The sequence below is a fragment of the Neopelma chrysocephalum genome, unplaced genomic scaffold (genome assembly GCF_003984885.1).
Source record: "Neopelma chrysocephalum unplaced genomic scaffold, ASM398488v2 Primary Assembly neopelma1_90, whole genome shotgun sequence".
NCBI classification, from domain to species: domain Eukaryota; kingdom Metazoa; phylum Chordata; class Aves; order Passeriformes; family Pipridae; genus Neopelma; species Neopelma chrysocephalum.
Window position 1 is genome coordinate 59,507 of NW_020897752.1, and position 20,247 is coordinate 79,753.

The window sequence follows — 20,247 nt, forward strand, 5'->3', positions numbered from 1 at the left end:
GCCCCCTCCATCCCCTCGGCCCCCTCCATCCCCTCGGCCCCCTCCATCCCCTCAGCCCAGCGCAGTTCCCTCTACACTACGCACTCCTTTACGCCGATGGCGCAGAGGCGGCGGGAAGGGCGGGCCGGGCCGGGCAGGAAGGGGCGGGCGGCGGCAGCGGCCGGAAGGCGGTGGCGGGTTCTCGGTGCTCGGTTCTCGGTGCTCGGTTCTCGGTGCTCGGTTCTCGGGCCGGCGGCAGGTCGGGGCCGGGCCGGGGAGGTGAAGAGGGGCCGGGTACAGCCGGGACAGCGCCGTGGGCTGGGGGGGCGAGCGGGCGGGACCTTCCCCTCAGGCCGCCCTACTCTGTGCGCTGCTTTCCCCTCCTCAGCCGTGGCCTGAAGTGCTGCTTTCCTTCTAAAAATGTGCCCGCATTCTCTCAACAGAGGTTTCAGACACTTTCAGGACTTGCAGCTGTGGATGTGTCTGCCCTCACAGCTTTCCCAGCTGAGGTGGTTCCCTCACACTTTTCACTCTTTCCTCTGCTGTTCCCTTTCTGCGGCGTTGCCCATTTCGGTGTGAGGACATTGCTTCTGCGTCGCTGCTGTGCAAACCTCTGGATTAACCGAATTAAACACGCTTAGTTCTGCAACTACTTAAGCTTTTGGCTTTTCCAAGTTCCCCATCACCTCTGCCCCTGATCTTTGTGGCCATCCATATCGCATTCGTGTCATTGCATTGAGACAGGACTGAATTAACTGTATTCCATGTTCATACCTCATATCTATGGATTAAAAGCAGAGGCCATGGTGCTCCCAGTGTGTCAGCTCTGGAGCCCTGTGCTAGTCCCCAAAAAACCTCATCTGCCGAAATGTTTCCACAGTCACAGCATTGTGTGTGATGTGTAACCACAGTTGGGCTGTGCTGTCCCCCAGTGTACGTCATATAGGACTTTTTGGACAGCCCTGTCTGAATAATTATCTACAGCTACCTCTCTGAAGTTAATGAGATGCATCTAACTTTTGAGGGTGTTGGAGGTGAACATGCCAGTGCTTTGGTCACTGTTGTCGTAGTTTAGGACGAACACAATGCCACCATCTCTCTGTTTCTTCTTCCAGCAGTAGAAAACACGTGTATTGTACAGCTTTAGATCTCCAAAAGAATTATCTTTCTGCTTTCCAAACAGGATTGTATGAGCTGCTGTATAAAATACATTTTTTTCTCAAGAAGACAAAGGGCTTTGTGTGAAAAGTGAATGCTGGAAGTGATAAAATTCTCTTTCAAGTGACAGTTCAGATTATGGCAATGCTGTTGATTGCTAAATTCCATTGTTCGAGGCAGGGATGTGAATTCCAGTGCCATGAGCCAGAAATAACTTTTGGGATATGTTTCTACCTCTCAAGTGCCTTATCTTGGACTAGCGGCAAAACTTCTTGGCCTACATTTTCATTAGTAAATCGCATGTTGCCCTTCTTTTTACTCTGCATGTCTGAAAATCCAAGCCCATTTTTTTCCCAGGTATTTATGAGGAAATAGATACCTGTGTTGAGAGAAACACATTGAGGGTACTGATCTGAGCATCTTCAGAGCAATGTCTTCCAGAAGCTTTCTCTGGGTATTTTAGATGCTCAGTACTGATTTATTTGTTGCATGTCAGAGCAATGACATACCACTGTGGTATTGCTCTGTTATTGCTCCATGTTTTATGTTATTGGGAAATTAGGTTAAACAGTTGTACTGCTCATGGATCCTTTTTAGCTGCTTCATTTCTTGGATGAGCCTGAGTTAAGAAGTCAATAAATACCTTAGGGAAGAGGATTTTATTTTCAATGCTCTTTCCCATAACATCTCCAGAGGTGAGCAGACATGCCAAGTAGTTTTAAAATTACTGGGATTTTAGCATTGGATTATTCCTGGGAAAATTGGTCTGAAAGTTTGGATGTTTTAGGAAGATCAGAGCCTAGTGAGAGATGAATTTCAGGGGTCCAATAGAGGAGCGTTTGGAGCTCCTGTGGTAATAGAATGATCTTGGGATAAGAAAGTCCTGGAAAGCTGAAGGTATGTTCACAGCTGGGGTTCAGTGAGTGTCCACACTGGTGTGTGGTGTGGTTGGTACTGGAGTGGGTGTGGCAGGCCAGGATTGATCCCAGGCCCCTGCTTTCCCCAGGGAAGTATAACCTGGCCCTTCCTTTCGCTGGTTGATTCGGAAATAGCAGTTAGTTTATTCCTGTGGATTTTGTGCTAAAATGTGATGTTTTCATGGAAACAAATGGAGATGCCATAGCCCCGTGTGCTGGAGCCAGAGGCAGCACCAGGAGATTGTGTTGGGCTGAGCTCTCCCAGGGAAAGAGGTGTGAGTTACAATAACCATCGGCCCTTCAGTGATGAGTTTTTCTTGCATTTACACAGCAGCAGTTAAACTGTGCAAGCCTTGAGAAATACAAATCACTTCCAATAAATTTCTGAGTTGGAGCGCAGGACAGACACCTTTCCTGCAGGACCATGACAGATGGCACGCAGATAATAAAATCTCTTTAAAAAGAGCTGCTCCTGTTGCATTTCTGACTTTTAGGACTCTAAATCTATGCATAAATGGTGTCTGCATCCTCTGAGAGTAGGCTGTAGTATCATGGGCTCCTCATTCCTATTTAGTCAGGATGTGGAAGAAAGGAAGCATTTAAATATGAAGTATATAATGAAATAGGTGATATGGTCCCCTTAGAAACCAATTGAAATCAGTAAAAATTTCAAGTGATGGAAGTGATCTTTGGAGCAGGTTGTTACCCAGGTTGAGTTGTGAAATGAGCTGTTGTCACCTTTCTCTGAGGTAAGTCATCTCAGCCGCTGGTACCATTAGAGGAGCACTGGAAGCCCTTCGGTTGGAAATGTGCACATCTACACTCTAAAACAATAATATTTTGGCCCAGCTCAAGGTCCGTGTGGTGCAGGGACCTTATTTTTAGGGAAAAAGCAGTGACAGGTTGAATAGAGGAGAGAATGTTACAAGCAAAGCACAGCAATGTCCATGGGACACATTAAAGTCCTTCTCAGGGCTGCAGCTGAACTCAACTTTCCTAATGCTGTCAGCAAAACAAACAGAGGAACAATTTGGGCTGAGATGAGAGAGGCAAATTATTTCCCAGGCAGCCGTACTGGTCCCTGCACCAGATGCAGAGCTTTTACTTTCGTGTTATTTTTGCACTAAATGTGTGAATTGTATGCCTGAATGGAACCCAGTCTCTTTGCATCTTGAAGGGAACTTCTCCTTTTGCTGTGTGAAGTATTGTCAGCTCATTTTATGCGAAACTTTTGAGAACTGGTGAACAGAAAGTGTCCTCTTGTCTTCTTTGGTCATAGCAGTGTGTTGAGGGGGGGGGGGAATATACAAGATGGACCTGGGCAAACTTGATTTAATACTGACAGCAAGTGTGACAGTGAAAAAAACAAAGGCAATTTGTCTTTTTGCTCTCTGGTTTCCAACTGTTCGTTGTTGGATTTTTTTCTACAGCTGTTTCCTCTTTGAACTTGCAGGTGAAAATGGCTGCAGAAGAGAAGTGGAAAGGTTGGATTTCAAAACAGCATAAGGAGGCTGAGCGGGCAGGGGAGAAGGAGCCATGTGTGCTCCTGGGTCAGCAGCTGGGAGAGCTGGGAAGATTTGCCTATGCAGCACTTTGTGGTGTATCGCTTGCCTGGCTGTTCCCTGAAAACGAGCAAAGGTACTGCATGTGCGAGCAAGGGGTGGGCAGGGGAGGTGGATTTTGGGTGGCAGCTCAAACAGAGCTGGTATCAGACTCTGTGTAGGGTCTTCTAAAGTTTGGGGAGTGGAAGATCTTTTCTCTCTTACATCTGTAAGACTTTTATAATTCAGCACAAATCGCATCCTTTAACATCAAAGCGTGTACTGAAACAAGGTCTGGCCCCATTCGGATTGTTTCCTTGTTTGTTTAGCAATTCACCTTCTGCTGACTCCTGATGCTTTGATTTTTGTGTGAACAGTAACAGATCAAAGTTTGAAACCAGGGACTGCTCAAAGCTTCCAAAAATACCCAGTTGTAGAGCCTCGAAATACCCAGTTGTGAAGCCTTAACTGCTCCTGTTGCTTTTACAGCTCCTTCAGGACAGAATTTATTGAGGGCTTTGTGAAATGGCTGGACCTGCCCGATGCTGTCCTACCTGCCATGACAGCCTTTGCTGGTGGTTTAGGAGGTGAGGGCACAGAATCTTTCACTGAGATTTTGCTGAAGGACTCCATCTTGGAAGAAAATCCAGCTGTCATTACCCAGGTACATCTATGTGTTCTCCTTGCTCTTGTTTGCTTTGCAAAAGAGATCTGTCATAGGTGTCTGTTTGCGGTTGAAGTGCTGTTTGTGCAGTCAGGAGAGTAAAATCAGTATTTCTGATAGGCATCTGTTTCTGAGTGGCTGTAGGGACTGTCAGCCTCTCTATCCATAAAGAGCTCATGGAAGTATTGAACACAAGGCAAGGTCACTCTCTGCTCATTAATGTTTTGTGTCTTTGGTGGTTTCGCTCTACAGAGCAGAGAACTGACAAACTTTTTGACTATTATTGCAGTGATTTTGATTCATATGTGCTTTCTACAGGTTTTAGTGGTACACTGAACATGATAAACCTGATTTTTACTTGTTTAAAAGCCCCTTTGCCATACCTGTAATGCAAAAAACATTCTCTGAGGAGCACAATTTCCAGAGGAAACTTTGACCAGAAGAAATTATTGTGACTTTATTTTTTCTCACTGAGAGAGTGAGACTGGGACTGCTTCATAATGTTCTGCTGTAAATGCTGACGTAAAGATAAAAGAGGTGAAGCATTTGGGCAGTGTTCACTTGCTGGGGGAGATCTCTCCTGATCCAGCCTCACGTTGTGCTGTGCAGGGTGAGGAGGGCACAAGGCTGCTGCTGGTGCCACACAGGACGTGGGCACTGTCAGCTGGCACCCTGTGCTGTGTCACCCTGTGCCACACATCCTGCATGCTGTGCTCTGGTATTGATTGTATAATGGTTATCACACACTCACCATGAGCAACAGCCCAACAGAACCACGGATGTGAGAAGAGGGCTGTGTGAGGGAAGATATGATTGCAGTGAACTTTCTTGGTCACCACGACCAGCTACCACTACCTTGGCATCTTTCCTGTTTCCTAGTCAGTCCATGAAATGCCTCAGAGTGTTGGAAATTATATAACTTTCCTAATTAATTTTTCTAATTAATGGTTTTAATTAACTTCTTAATTAACTGTTTTAATTACTCATAAGCAGTGTAATTTCCAACTTTAGCCAGCATGTAGCTTAGGGGTTTTTTTCACAGCTTGTGTTGTTAGAGTGAGATTGAAAAAATCACCAAAACTTTAAGTTATGCTAAACTAAACCTGGTAAGCTTCAGTGAACAAAGCCTGGGGAGCTGAAAACTGGACACCTGGAATCCAAAATTTATGGCCCTCCAAGTAACCAAAAGATGAAGAAGAGACTAACAAAAACAATTTATCATGTGCTGGAAACTCCCCATCTGGGAAAAGATAATAAAAATACTGAAAGTGTGGACTAATTGGCATGAGAAGTGAGAAATCGATAACCAATAGAAGACCAAATATTAGTTAATGAGGAGAATTATGTAATAGAGAACCAATTAATATTAATTTCTTTGCTAAAAATGTATAAATAAGTGAAAAGTTTTCGAAGTTGTGTGCATGGGTGGAGCTATCCCCTATGCACCCTGAAATAAAGTAATGCCTACTTTCTAATACTAAAAAAAATAAGAATTTGATTTATCCCAGTACTTTCCGTGACAAGAGGATCTGCTCCAAACATCCAAATGCTCCAATGCCCGAAGTCCTATAACAGTATGAGTACAGCGACAGATCCTAAGCTTAGTTAATAACTTAGGACAGATCTTCTGAAATAACAGCACCTGTTTTGATGTTGTTTGCTCAAAATCAATACACCTACAGTTGTTCTTTCTGCCTTTGTGTGTTTCCCTCATTCTCTCTACTTCAGGATGGATTCCCTAGATTTAGAGAAGTTTTCCTTCATGGCTGCTGAGTTTGTTAAGGGTGAAGTTTAGCTTTTGCTTGCTCACAGCTTATGTTGCATAAGGGCTCCATGTGCTTTTACAAAAGTGGCTCTGGGTCAGCAGGAGCGAAAACTGGGGATGTCACCTGGATTCAAGTGGAACACAGAAACCATAGATAAGAGTTCTTTGATCAGCTGAAAGAAAAGATGAGGAACAAATATCAGTCCAATGCCCCAACATCAATACCTTACACAGTAATCTACATGGACAAGAGGAATGACTTTTATCTGAGGAAAAACAGACTTAAAGACTTAAGTAGAGCAAGGCAGCAAAGGTGTGTCTTTGGAAAAACACGCTGGTGTGTGAGAAACATTGGTAAAAAGCTGAGATCAGCTTTTTCCTTCTGACCGGAAAATATGCAAGCCGTGGGACAAAGCTTTATGAATTATTGATCTGTTCCTTTATGGTGCTTGTGTTTGTTTGTATTCAGCTGCTGCTGACGCAATATTTACTGTTTATTTATTAAGTATCTGCTTTAATTGCTTGGCATGACCAGTGGCTTGGCCCTGTTGGCACTAATGCTGCATTTTTGAAGGCCCTTCATCTCTGAGGAGCCGAAGGGATGATCCTGAAGTCAGGAAATAGAGGTGAGCTCACCCTTGATTCAATGAACATCTGAGGACTATGGATTGTTATTTTTGTGTTCATTGCAGATGACTAACACAGGCAGATGTTGGTAACAATCCCTAAAGGACAGTAGACATAACAGGCTGTGGGTATGGTATGGGAAGGCAATGCAATAAAGGAGGTGAAGAAGCGTTGATAGGTGTTAGAACATTGAACATTCGTGTTGTGAATGGGTTTTTTTGCTCTGAACATACTTAGAATGCCCATTGTCTGTGGTTTTCCACACACATCCACTGTGATGTGGATCCAGTGCTCTCTGTTGTTGAGGAAATGGGTTTTGAACTTGCAGCAACTCAGAAGAAGCTGACAAAGACTGAATAAAGGGTGCTTCCCTTTCTTTGACAGGCTTCTCAATGGTATGGGTGGTTGTCTTGTGCATGGAGTTTGCAGGGAGATTCAAAACACCGACTTCAAAATAAGACTGAATTATAATAACTGCTGCTTAGAGGAGGAAAACAAACCACTTGTGAACTAATCTAATCAATTCTGGTTGGATTCCAGCTGCCTGCACGTGCAGTACGTGCAAAGCCTAAAGTGGAGAATTTGAGAAGCCAATTGGCACAGATGCCATAAAACCAGTAGTTCCAGTTTGTCACCCGATTACCTGGGTGCACTCCTGACCTTTTGAAATGCACGTGTGTATATGCTTAGGCCAGATTTATTTGAGTTTGTTTGATATGAAGCGCCACAGATGATACTGGAACCCGAGTCACAGCCACAGCTCCCTGTGCCTCAATCAGGGAGAGTTTATTGCCTACAAATCCCACCAGCCATCCTGGGGAACAGTCCAGTTTGTCCTTCTAGTTGATTAAGGATGGTTTGTTCTCCATTCTACATTTCTCATGTGTAGAACTTTCAGATTAGAGACAGTTTTATGATGTAAATTGTATTTAGGAGCTTAGGGGACTAATAATCATAAACTCTTTGGCAGCCTCCTACATCTTTGGCTGAATTTTTTTGCATTCCCAGAGGGCTGAAGGATTCCCTGTAAAATTCAGCTGTGCTGTATTTGTGTGTAGGAGAGGGAAGCAGCTACACTGAGCTAGTGCTTAGTGTAGTCACATAAAGACCTTAAAATTTGTCCAGTGGCAATAAAAGAAGAGAACACAGTAGTAAAAACACTTCCCTCTTTTTCATGGATTTATCCATAGAAACCATGTATTGAATTGATTTTTCTGTATTTTTATGCTGAAGAGCCAACACAGAAGTCAAGTCCCTCCATCTTGACAGAGAGCCATAAATTTTGAGTTTTCTATGTGAGCACTTAATCCAAAAGAACTTTATGCTGGTTCAGCCTTACTGCCTAGAGCTATGAATTCCCAGAATGCCGAAGAAAATAGGGGCCAATGGTCCATTAGAGGAACATTCAAACCTGTTACTCATGTTGAAAATGTGAGTATATATGAGTGTATAGGGAGCAGAAGGCATTGGGAAGGGAGGATTAGAGCCCTGTTTCTCCAAACTTGGAAGTCTGGTGTAAGATCAGGATAATTAATAACAAAAAGTATGGAATGTTTTGGCTATACCAAGCATTGTCTACTTCTGTCCAGCTCTTTGTACTGGCCTTTGGAGAATTTTGTACTGGTTTTGCTCTGTGCTGCCTCACTGAATTGTAGCTTTCTGGCTTCCCACGTTTATGAACTGAGATGCTTCAGTAATTAAACCAGTCTGATGGGTTTTCCTGCCTCTATTGTGATCCCTCCAGGCCTTCATCATCAGTTTTAACTTGAATGTTCTTTTTTTAATTTATTTTTAGGACCTTCTATCCTTCTCTCTTCGAGATGGTGAGTTTAACTGAGCATTTGCTCTTTGTAAAGATAATATAGATGAGTTTATATCTGACACTTTAAAAAGCTCAAAAAGCTCATGGTGCCACCCTATTTCATCTCAGCTTCCTCTCTGACAAAAGCAGCACACTCCTTCCCTGCATCCTTCTCAGGAAAAACAACTATTAGGAATGGTTAATAATACCCATTGAAAAGTGAACAGCTATTCACCTCCTTACCTTCACATGCAAACAGATGTAAAGTAATGGTGGAGTGAAGTGGTTTTTCTCCAGTGGTTCCAGGGAAGCAGGTGACCTCTTCCTTTAGGAAGGCAGTAAAGCTGTTATGAAAATTTCAGCCTAACAAATTTTCTGCTTGTTGCCTAAAATGAAAAAAAAATTCAGGGTATAAATTCCAGAGTATCCTGTGAAGCCCATTATAAATAAATGGAATTTTACTCATATATTATATTACACATAAAACAATTTTCTGGTTTGCAATCCATAACATGGATTAGTCTGATAAAATTAATGAAATAAAGACTGCCTACTGAACAAAATGCTCATTTCTAAAAGAAGCCTGGTTTCTATCACTGCTTGCATTTTTTAAATCTCTGTGTTTTAACATGTTCTCACAAGAAAAAACTGATCAGCCTGTTGCACTGCAGAACAGTGAAATAGAACAAAACAGGTTTTATTCTTGCTTTATTTTTAATGGAAAATTGACAAATCAGTTATTGCAAAACTTCTTATTTTGCTAAGCTGGAATTTAAAAGAAATATATCTCCAAGCCTCACTGACTTAGTGCCTTGGAAGGAGCTCAGTAGTGTTTTAGCAGCCAGGAAACAAGAAAGGGACTTGTTAAAACACCTCCTTGGACTTGCAGGACGTGGCAAATACCGTGAAGGAATGAAGATAAATCCAATCCTTATTTCTCAACTAAGCATGAATCTGACGAGTGGTGTCATTAAAGGCTACTGAATGAGTTTGGTATCTTGGTAATGATGATAATAAATAAACAAACCTAATAGATTGCCCAATGCCATATTTGATCTACGTGCAGCGGGTATCACAAACATCCTTTGTAGTTGGGTCTTGTGTTTTTCATCCCAGAGTGCACCAAGAACCCTTTACAAAAGCCAAACATCAGGAAGCAGCAGGTGCTGCTGAGAGAAGCACATTAAAAATGCAAGAGTTGGCACAAATAATATAAAATCTATTACATTTAACATGTCTTTTCTTGAAGAACACCTGCCTACAAGCCCAGAAGTAATAAATTCTGCTCTCTGGTATTGTCTGAGTTCACTGTCCACTCCTCCATTTGCAACAGGGAGTAAAAAAGCAAGCAGTTGTCAGTAGTGCTGCTGGGGGAGCTGGTGTGTAGTTTTACACACCAGAGTAAGTTGTCCACAAGATGAATTGAATATAAAGCTTTTACATGGAGGTGCATTTTTACAAAATGCATTGGTGCAGTCAGGGTGTGCTTTACCCATATGGATGTGTTTGATATTTCCAGTTAGCACTGGTTGTGCTGCAGCATTTCTCTGTTGAGAAGATGCAACTTTTCCAGAGCCAAAAGGCCTCTGTCACAGAGGATGGAGACAGAAGGATTTGAGATCCTTTTCCTGCCATAGAGGCATTACCTGATGTGGTGTCTCTATTCTCAGGGAAGAAGGATTTTCCATTTATTGCTCTCTTATCATGTTTCAATACATGGAAAAAGAAAAGGACCTGGGAGAAGAAGCCAGGCTTGTCTGTGACATGTTCCTCCAGCCCAGCTGAGTGCTCTGCTCACTGTTTAATCTGGTGTGATCAGACTGACTGATTTCCTGGGCTTCCCTCTGTTCAAGGGTACTACGATGCTCGAGCCAGGGTATTGATATGCCACATCAGCCTGCTGCTGAGAATCCCCTTGGAGGAGCTGGAAGTCCTGGAGGAATCTCTGCTTGAGAGCCTTAAGGAACAAAAAGAGGAAGAGTCAGAGTAAGAACATTTGGGTTGACTATGGGATCAGAAAATGCTGCCAGTGCTTGAAAGCTTAGCAGTAATTACTTGTGCCTAAGTCCAGTGTCTGATTATTCCCCCCATGGCTCTTACTGTAATCATTTATGGCTTGATTAGGGTTACAGCCCCCTCACAGCACTGAGAAGCAGGAAAGCTCAGCATTCTTAAAATCAGCTGAGACCCAGCCTTGCAAGGTGGTAAAAGCTGCTCCATACTGAACTGACTCCTTTCCTTGTTCCAGTTGCCTTTCCGACATGGTAGATTTTGCTTAAATCCATCACAAAGATCTTGTGTCTCTTATCTCTTGCCCAATATCCTTCAGAGAGGGCTGCCCCTTGCAGAATGAAGTTCCTATAAATATCAGGATTAGATCCTCAGCTGCCCATTTGCTGTGGATCTGTCCATTTCTGTGCCTGTTTAAGACACAACTGGATAACTCCTATTGAAGGGAGATTTCTGAGGACAACAGTCTGTATCTTCAGATACGTACGGACCCAAATCCTAATTCTGTGTTATTAATGTAAGATTAATTCTCTTAATCACCACTTCGATATGACACAGCCGAAAAGTTGATATCTGTAAGAAATGTAGCATCTTTATATTCTGCTTATCAGGCAGGAATTGTGCCAGTTTAGCAATAAATAAACTGTGACAGTTTAGCAATATCTAAGGCAGTAAAAATGTCCATAGTGGACTTTCCAGGGAAGTATTTTTATCTGTCAAGTCAGCAAAAGGGTTATGAGGTTAACCTGAGTGCTAATGAAGGCTTTAATCGACACCCGTGACATGGTCCACCTCAGATGTTACCGTAGGGTCCAGCATGTGATGGGTATCTTTTATTTATAGCTGTATTTAAATAAAGCTTAACTTTATAGCACACTGTAAAAAGGGAAAGTCAAAATAATCTCAAAGACCATGGACTGCTAAACACTTGGCGTGCAGGAGCAAGGGTTAGGATATTACTGGGGGCTGTTTTGCTGTGGCTTGTGAAAACAGACTCAGTCCTGGGCCTTTAGGCCGTGTCTCATAATGGGGAGAGAATTATGTTCCATATGAACAGTGTGGCTTTCAAACTCTGCCACCAGCCCAGTGGGGTTCCTGTGTGTCTGCTGTGGAGAAAGCCATGGATTTCAATCTTGTTCTTTGACCGAATCACAACTATGGAAGTAAATATTAGATGAGAGGAAAAAGAAAAATCTTTATAGTAAGAGGAGTCCAAGACTGTGGTGTGAACACATTCGTTACTGCAGTGCTAAACCAGGGCTGAGTTTTGTGGGGAATAGATGACCCTTTGTTTGGTTTAAAATCAGAAGTCAATGGGGAAAGGAAGCAGAATATAAACTTGTCACCACCTTGACCTCACAGATTTTTGGGGCTGGGAATACCAATCTGCGCTTGGGATGCTTCGGTTTTGACCATCCACTGGAACAGAAACAACCAGATAGGGATTTGGCAGCCTCTGCATAAGTGTTTTTACTGGTATTTGTTTATGGGAGGGTTTGCTCCTGCCTTTGCTGCTGTGGATGTGTTGGATCGAGGCCTGGAACCTGCAAGATTAAATATACAACCCTCTACAGAACAGTGCTCCAACCACTTAAATCCATGTTACTTGCACCAAACATCTTCTGACCTGCAGGTGTGAACCTTTCTTTTGTACGCAGTTCTGTAAGAGGCTGGAAAACATCACATCAGTTGCTTGTTAACATGTACTCCTACCACTTTTCCTTATTGCAAAATGACCATTAAACAGTCTCTCAGAACATAATTTGTGGTTCAGGCAAGAAGCTGCACATCTGAGCTCACTGAGGGTAGAGAAGTACCAGAAGTGGCAGTTAATTACCGCAGTGGATAAAAGCAGTCTGGTAATCCAGTGATAATGCTGATGGAGAAGCCATTAGGAAGCAGCTGTCAGACACATTTCTGGCAGCTCCAGAAGGGAAGCAGTGACAGGTGAAACTTCTCCTGACAGTAGTTTCATTTACTGCATCACCAGGCAGGATTTAGCTGCCACTGTCTCTCTTCCCACATAACTCAAACTGCTCATTATTATAACTGAATCCAGGTTAGACATGTTCCAGGTCTCTGCCGATCATTATTTTCAGCCCGAGACACAGGAGAGTGACTGTAAAAGCTGATGAACCCCATGTAGAACAGAAATTGCTGGGTATTGCCAGCTTGGGTATGGACAGTCCAACTGCAGCACTCATGTAAACAACTCCAGGAGCGGTTTTATCCAAAGCCAGGCATTCAGACTGGTGATGGCTGAGGCTCAAAGTAGGACATTTGACAGGATGAGAGGACACGGCCTCAAGCTGTGCTGGGGAGGTTCAGGTTGGACATCAGGAGGAATTTCTTCCTGGAAAGGGTGATCAGACATTGGAAGGGCCTGCCCAGGGAGGTGGAGGAGTCCCCACCTCTGGAGGTATCCAAGGAACAACTGGATGTGGCACTCAGTGCTCTGGGCTGGGTGACAAAGTGGGGATGGGGCACAGGGTGGACTCAATGGACAGGGAGGGCTTTTCCAAACTAAATGATTCTGCGATTCTCTGAAGGCCAAACAACGTTTTGTCCACCATGGTCATACAGAAATTGCTGGAGAGGTTGTGCTCTGCAGACGCTGCGTTTGCAGCTGTGGAAGGTAACACACAATGGTTTTTTGGAGGATCTCTGTGGAGACAAAGTCTCTGTGCCATGGAAGTCTGTGGGAGTTCTGCCAGCAACTCCAGTGACTCAGGGATTTCACCCACTGAGCTCCATTCCCCTCCTGCTGTGTTTCACAAAGCCACATACTGTTTGGGACTCATGTAAAATTGTCTTTATCAAAATAACAGTGTGCTTATGGGGTTCCAGGAAGGATTAGGCAATTATATGGATAATGAAAATCCACAATTAGGCTGGGATTAACAGGGAAAATATCCAATTTTGGAAGCAAGATAAATTTTCACGTTTCAAGGCCTGGATTAACCAGCAGAAGGAACCTTCCTCTGCAAAAAACTTATTCCAGTATCCTCTGTTTCTCCTGCTTTCTCTGAAGTTGAAGCATTTCTTGTAAGAGAGAAAGCAGAGGCAGTGGAGAGAAGTCAAAAGTAGTGGCTAATAAGTGATATTTGTTCCTTTTCGGTTCATTTACCTCCTTCTTATAAGCTCGTTAAAATATAGCTTAAATACGCACAGACAAATGAACTAATGACTGTGTTTAATTCCTATTATATTATTATATTGTGCAATTAGAAAGCAGCTCAATATAAACACTGTTGTTGGAAAATAGTTTAATTGCATCTCTGTTTGTTAGCACAAATTACCTCTATTCCCTTTTGTTTCAAACACGTTTCCCTGTTTCTCCTTAGCTTTCCTGTGGTTTTTTAGGACACGTAGGCAGCATATAGTTAATGAAATGCTTTTGACTTTTTGTTTCTTCTTTTTTTACAAGCTTCAGCCCTATTAGGAAGGGTTTTCCAAGTAAGTAACATCTGTTGGCTTTTGTCAGCAATTAAATTGTTTCAATTTAAACCTGTGGTCCATTTAATCAATTCAATTTAAATTTCTAAATCCATGCTCATAAATCTCAGTGTGTTGTCACAGTCCACACCTGCATGTTCCTTTTTACTGTTCCCAGGAGGGAAATTACACCGAAGAGAATAAAAGCAGATTCTGATGCAGAATTATCCATCAGGCTTTTCCCTCAGTTTTTGTGCTTCTAATCTCTCCACAGAACCACGGAAGTCTCAAGAAAAAAGAAGGAAAGAAGGAAAAAGCTGAAGAGGTACCTGCTGATAGGTCTGGCAACCGTTGGTGGTGGAACAGTGATAGGTGAGGCTGCCCTTTGTGTTCTGGGGACACAGCACAAGGGACAGGGCAGGTCTGAATCCAAGAAAAGTATTTTCAGCCACTTGAAAATACAACTGAAAGAATTAGCTGGAAAAATTATTCCAGTGTAGCTTCACTGGCTGGGGGAAATATTAAACTGAGGTGGTCACCCTTAAAAATGTTTTCTCCTCTTTTGCTCTCCTGTTATAAGAGGATCAGATCTTCAACTCCCAAATCAAAATTGATTAGATCAGTGTTTCCCAAGAAAATAGGGCACAGCTTACCCCAGGGTACTACACAGTCTTCTTTTGACTTTGAAATTGTTCTTCATGTTTACTTAAGTCAAAGAATTTGGACAAAGATTCAGGGCCTGGGGAGAGTCTCATAAAGCCCCTTTATTGGGGATGCAAAAAGCCCGTCGTTTGTGCTCTTCCAGTAGCATTAGCAGCACCCACCTAGCACAGGGAACTGCTTGCCTGGGTTTTGTACAGGATAATAGTTTGGTGACATCCCTTGTTTCATCCTCAGGTTTGACAGGGGGTCTGGCTGCCCCTCTGGTTGCTGCGGGAGCTGCCACGATCATTGGGAGTGCTGGAGCAGCTGCTTTGGGATCGACTGCTGGGATTGCTGTCATGGCATCCCTTTTTGGAGCAGCAGGAGCTGGTCTTACTGGTAAAAGAGTGACCACATAGTTCTTAGCCACTAAGGCACAGGATCATATCTGATAACGCACAGTTAATGACTTCACTGAGCTCTACAGAGCAAGGGAAGTGATTTGAGGTGTTGTCTAAACTGGAAAATTTTTATTTCAGTGCTGATTAAGGTGCTGTGTGGCCCCTGGTGACCAAATAGGGAAAGAATATTTTGTATGTTGTTAATGGAAGAAATTAAGGCTTGTTGCTTTGGGTTAGAAAGATGGACACCAGCAGCTGTTACAGCAGAAAAACCCTCCTGCTGGATTCCTTCAGATCACACAAGCTCAGAAGGATCATGTTGGCTCCTTTCCAAGCTTGAAGTAATGCATGAACTGGCTGGGGGTTTTGGAAAGGAAAAATACCCTATCCAAATTACCCAGTTAATTTCTTTGGAACTTCTGCTGTTAGCAGAGTGTGCCCTCGCTGTGCCATTTCTGAGCCGTGTGTTTCTGCCTGGCTGTGTGTAGGATACAAGATGAAGAAACGTGTGGGAGCCATAGAAGAGTTTGAATTCCTCCCACTTACTGAAGGGAAGCAGCTTCATATCACCATAGCAATTACTGGATGGCTGTGTGCTGGCAAATATGGTAAGAACATGGTGAGGAAACTGCGAGGAGCCTGGAAAGATGGGACTGTGTCCCAGTCCAGGCTGTGTTTGTGCCCACAAAGCACCATGTCTACCCCACATTTCCATGACCTGGCAACTAAACCGCATCCATTTTCATCGTAAGACTTTGTAACCCAATCTGCGATCCCAGGGAAACGAAGGAAAGAGAGAGGGCAGGGAATTGGTGGTGATAGGATTGTTTCTGTTAATAACTGTTGCATGGTTTGCCAGGAAAGGTCTGTTTGGGAGAAGATTTCCAGCACTAGGACCAAGCGTCTCTGAGACCCTATGTTTATCCTCCAGCAATTAACAGAAAATAGTGTGTTTTTTTCTCTGTATCAGGCAACTAATGAGGTTTATTGGCAAGAAAGTTTTGCCAAGTAAATCCTGTTAAGCACAGCACTCAAAGGTGACTTCCAGCCAGCGACCTTGAAAGGTCTGTAGTGTTTTATTTTCCAGTATAACTTGTTGTGAAAAATATGTCACCTGTCTGCCAATGTGTTCAGCAACCTGACTGAACAGCTGCCAGTTTATTGAGAAGCATCATAATTAAACTGGATATCATTAATGCAGCAGGATGTCTCTGCCCTGTCACTTGTCAGGGTGCAGCTTTGCTGTCACAGGGAGGTTATTTTCACTAACAGTACTGTGTTTTGGCTTCTCTCGTTGTCTGCTTGCCAGGGGTCCAAATCCTCAGGGCTGGAGGGCTCCCAGGCACTGTTAGAGAGGCAAGTGTGTACCTCCAGGAACCTTTTTGTATCTGTTTGCCCTTAAAAGGGAGTTACGGATGACACACATTCTTCTTCCATAACTAGCAATCTGCTAGAATGTTTTAAAGGGCAAAACTAAACTGTCATCCTTTTTCCTCTTTACAGCAGTGTCTGTCTATGAACATACTCCTTTAAACAGAGGGACTGAGGACAGGAATTTTATGGAATTTTCCACCTTGTGATTTTGGAGCTGCAAGTAGCTGCCCATCTGTGTGTTCCCAAATCTCACAGTCCATCGTGGGGCTCTTGTTCCACTTTGATCAGCAGCTGCCTCAACCTGCCCTGTATCATTTGGGGAAGGAACAGTGTGGGAAGGGTTTTAGTTAAGTAAGATGACAATTCTGCTCTGCTCTTCAGTGTTGATCTGCCATTAATAACATTGCCAGAATATTCCAATGTCCTGCAGGTTTTGTTCTGATTCTCTGCTGGGCTCCTCTTGCCAGGAGTCAGCTGTTGTTGTGTTCGATCTAAACATGAATTCCATCTTTGCAACCTTTCCCAGGAAGCTTCACAGCACCATGGAGCAGCATGTTGCAGTCGAGTGAGCAGTACTGCCTGGCCTGGGAATCCAAGTACTTGATGGAGCTTGGCAATGCCTTGGATTCCCTGCTGAATGGTTTTGTGAACATGATGGCTCAAGAAGCCCTAAAATTCACTGTCTTGTCAGGTAAGAACTTAAATCATACCAGATCTGCTTGAGTGGCTCTTGTGCAGTTCTCCTGTTAGAGGAGCTTTTCTAAAGAAGGAATATTTTGGAGGAGGCAGTGTTGGCAGCACCCTGCAGGAGTGACCTGAGAACCTCCTGTACCACACCTGTAATTTAGCTATGCTTTCCTGGATTGCTGAGCCACTGCATCAGTGACTCATTTTGTTGAAATTACAGCTGGAAACACCTTCCTTCACATGAGACTGTTCACTTCTCTACATTATTACACCACTTTACTGCTGTACATAAGCCTCCCCAACACGCAGGTTGCACTCCCTCACAACGTCTGTATCAGAACATCAGATTCTTCCTTATCTTCAGTCCAGCAAAGCATTTCTCAGCTCAGCTCTTGAGAAAGAAGAACTGGAAATGAGAAAAGCTCCTAGGCTCAGCTTTTAACTTCAGTGAACTGTCTTGCTTTTGATGTTTTCTAAGAAACCTCTGTGTATTGCAGGGATTGTGACGGCCTTGACGTGGCCAACTTCACTCCTGACTGTTGCCAGTGTCATTGACAACCCCTGGGGAGTGTGTCTGCACCGGTCTGCTGAAGTAGGCAAACACCTTGCACACATCATGCTCAGTCGACAGCAGGTAATTGGCCAGAAATTATCCAGGAATAAGGGTTGGAAGGGAATTGGCCCTGGAGGTGAAGTTTCATAGTCACACCAGTTAGCTGTCAAGTGATATTGTTCCAGGGAGACAAAAATTAATAAAAACTTAAAGAGTGCTGCAGGAAAGTGACCAGCAGGTATCTGGTATTGGGGAAAAAGAGGAAGTCCTAAGTGGATCAGAGAAATCCTGCTGAGATTTGTTCCATTTAACCTAAAGCTTTTCTAAATGAGGAAGAAGAGATCCAAGTCGTAAATGACCAGTGGCTTGACCAAGTCACAACACAGCTATGCCCTCTCCCCTGGTGGAAATTGGAGAGTAGGAAGTAAGCATAGGTGAAAAGTAGAGAACACAGGGTGTTAAAAATATTCATTGATCATTAAGAGGCAGCAGCAAAACAACCTGAGAGAAAAGTGTGTGGCAGCCAATGCCCTGTAAGCTTTGCTTCAGAGATGTGGAATGGGGTGGTACCTGAAAGAAGTGACAGAAGCTATTAAATCACCCTGAAAAGGCTTGAAAAAAGACATTTCTGCTCCCAAAAAACCTGCCATAATTTTCTGAGCTAGCACTGTTTTTTGCTGGCTGTGTGTTCATCTCACACTGATCCATACTGATGTAGAGGAGCCAGAAGGGAGCTGTGGCCCCAGAGCTGTGTGTCACAACAATGTGGAACAGCAGAGTAGAAACAAACTTGATTCCTCATAAAAATCCCATCCCAGGAAAGCCAATAAACTTTATTTTGCCCTTTGTCTTGCTCAAGGGCATTTGTTACTGCATGTTAAGCATTTGCTGTTGTGAAAACACACATTCCAGCGAGCTGGAGAGTATAAAACTAGTTAGTGTGATGTGTAAGGTGTCCATCGCACACCTGCTCCCTGGATACTACAACGACCGTTTCTCATTGATGTTGAGATTAGGCTCCCTTTGATCTTACAGAAAATCTTATTAGGCTATTCAAAATAAAAGCTTAAAGCTTAAAACCCACATAATTTTTTATAACCATCACGTGGTGCTGCTGTCACTCAGTCTGAAATCTGGAGGCGGTCAATATTTTTTGTATTACAACTGCTTCTTCTGTTTATTGAAACATTTTTAGGAAAATTTTGCTCCTTGAGTTAGGTTTTCATTTGGAAATTTCAAACCAATGACACCATCTGGTTTGGTTCTGCTTGAAAGAGCTGCTTTGTTGTAAGTTCTAATCATTAGATTCTTACAATTGATTTTCTGAATATGAAAACATACAAAATACTCAGATATGCAGAATCCTCCATATTGAACTGGACATAATCCCTTTGAAACCAACCAAATTGCTGAGATGTTTCAAAGATGATGGACAAGTAGGTGCTCTTTGTCTCAGGTTCTCAGGGACCCCAAGACCAGTCTCTCTTTCCAGGTCTAGAGCAGAATTTGATGGATTTCTCTCCTTTTCTTCTTTCACAGGGGAAGAGACCTGTCACACTGATTGGCTTCAGTCTGGGTGCAAGAGTAATTTACTTCTGCCTGCAGGAAATGGCTCAAGAGAAAGGTAAAATTCACCTTATAACCTTTTTCTCCTTTATTTTTCTTACTGCTGATAGAGAAGTTTTTCTTCCAAGAGGAAGAGTTTTTCTGGAAGAGAGCTTGGCTCTTTTAGGATAGAACAAAAATCTTTTAAAAATGGTTTTGAAATGCCTTTGGAGCCAAATTCTGTTGTCATTTCCCCCAGTTCAGTGGATTAAATCCTCTGCCTTCACTTGAGGTGCTCCAGTGGGTCAGTCTGGTCTGTAAACATCAACTGGACATTTGGATCAGCCTGGAACTGCCCACATGCTGCTGTGATCCCGGCAGGGGATGCTTTGCCTTTCTTGGGATCTCTCTGCAGCTCTTTATCTGATTCTCTGAGTCCTCCCTTCCATTTAAGTCACTGAAATGCCTCTGTCATCTGCTATTTTCATGGTAATTTTTCCACAAAGTCAAGTATAAAACCATCTGTCAATTTATTACCCATTGTGGTTCCATTTATTAATAGATTCTATTTTTAATTTAGAGAAAAAGAGAATAAAATCATTATGATCAGTTGATGGAAATTGTATCTTGGAATTGAGTCAGCAGTGAGTGTGTGCCTGTCTTCCCCCCACGTAGCAATTTAACTCATTAACCATTTATCCTCACAGATAATTACTAGTAAATAAGGAGCTTTATACAGGAAAATGTCCAGTGAAGTCTAAAAAGTAGGAACAGAGTCAGGTGAGGATGGAGAGGTCAGCACTGACAGCTTTGTACCAGAACTTCACTTCTGGTTTACGATGGAAGTCCTCAAATACAGGAATTCTATTCTCAAAATAAATCTAATCAAATCCAGAATGATCCTAATGGAGTTACACCAGAGCCAGCACCCAGATCCTAATCTGGCCCTAGATCTACACTTTTTGTGTCCTGAGAATGCCAGAGGCTGGGATATTTTCAGGTTTTTATTTAAGTCTGGAATATAATAGCCTGTTGCTAAGTAATCCATGGGAGGAAATCCTTAGGGGTTGGAAGGTTGGCTGCCACTCCGAAGAAGTCGGAGCATCATGGTGATGTATCAGAGCAGCTCCCACCCTACTCTGATTTTT

At 43.1% G+C, this 20,247-nt stretch overlaps 1 protein-coding gene across 4 annotated transcripts in view; it reads left to right on the forward strand.

Moving 5' to 3' along the window:
* TMCO4 (transmembrane and coiled-coil domains 4) overlaps positions 1–20,247 on the forward strand; it is a 37,013-nt gene that overhangs the window by 1,508 nt on the left and 15,258 nt on the right. Inside the window, exons 1-11 of one of the 4 annotated variants that reach the window (XM_027693099.1) lie at positions 205–238; positions 3,508–3,692; positions 4,085–4,259; positions 8,447–8,474; positions 10,306–10,438; positions 14,172–14,269; positions 14,795–14,938; positions 15,429–15,548; positions 16,841–17,005; positions 17,499–17,635; positions 19,094–19,178. In XM_027693099.1, coding sequence (XP_027548900.1) covers positions 3,514–3,692; positions 4,085–4,259; positions 8,447–8,474; positions 10,306–10,438; positions 14,172–14,269; positions 14,795–14,938; positions 15,429–15,548; positions 16,841–17,005; positions 17,499–17,635; positions 19,094–19,178 — 1,264 coding nt within the window. In that variant the 5' untranslated portion in view covers positions 205–238; positions 3,508–3,513. Of the gene's footprint in view, positions 1–204; positions 259–366; positions 489–3,507; positions 3,693–4,084; positions 4,260–8,446; positions 8,475–10,305; positions 10,439–14,171; positions 14,270–14,794; positions 14,939–15,428; positions 15,549–16,840; positions 17,006–17,498; positions 17,636–19,093; positions 19,179–20,247 lie in introns of those variants that run through there. The other 3 variants (XM_027693100.1, XM_027693102.1, XM_027693101.1) reach the window with 3 other exon arrangements.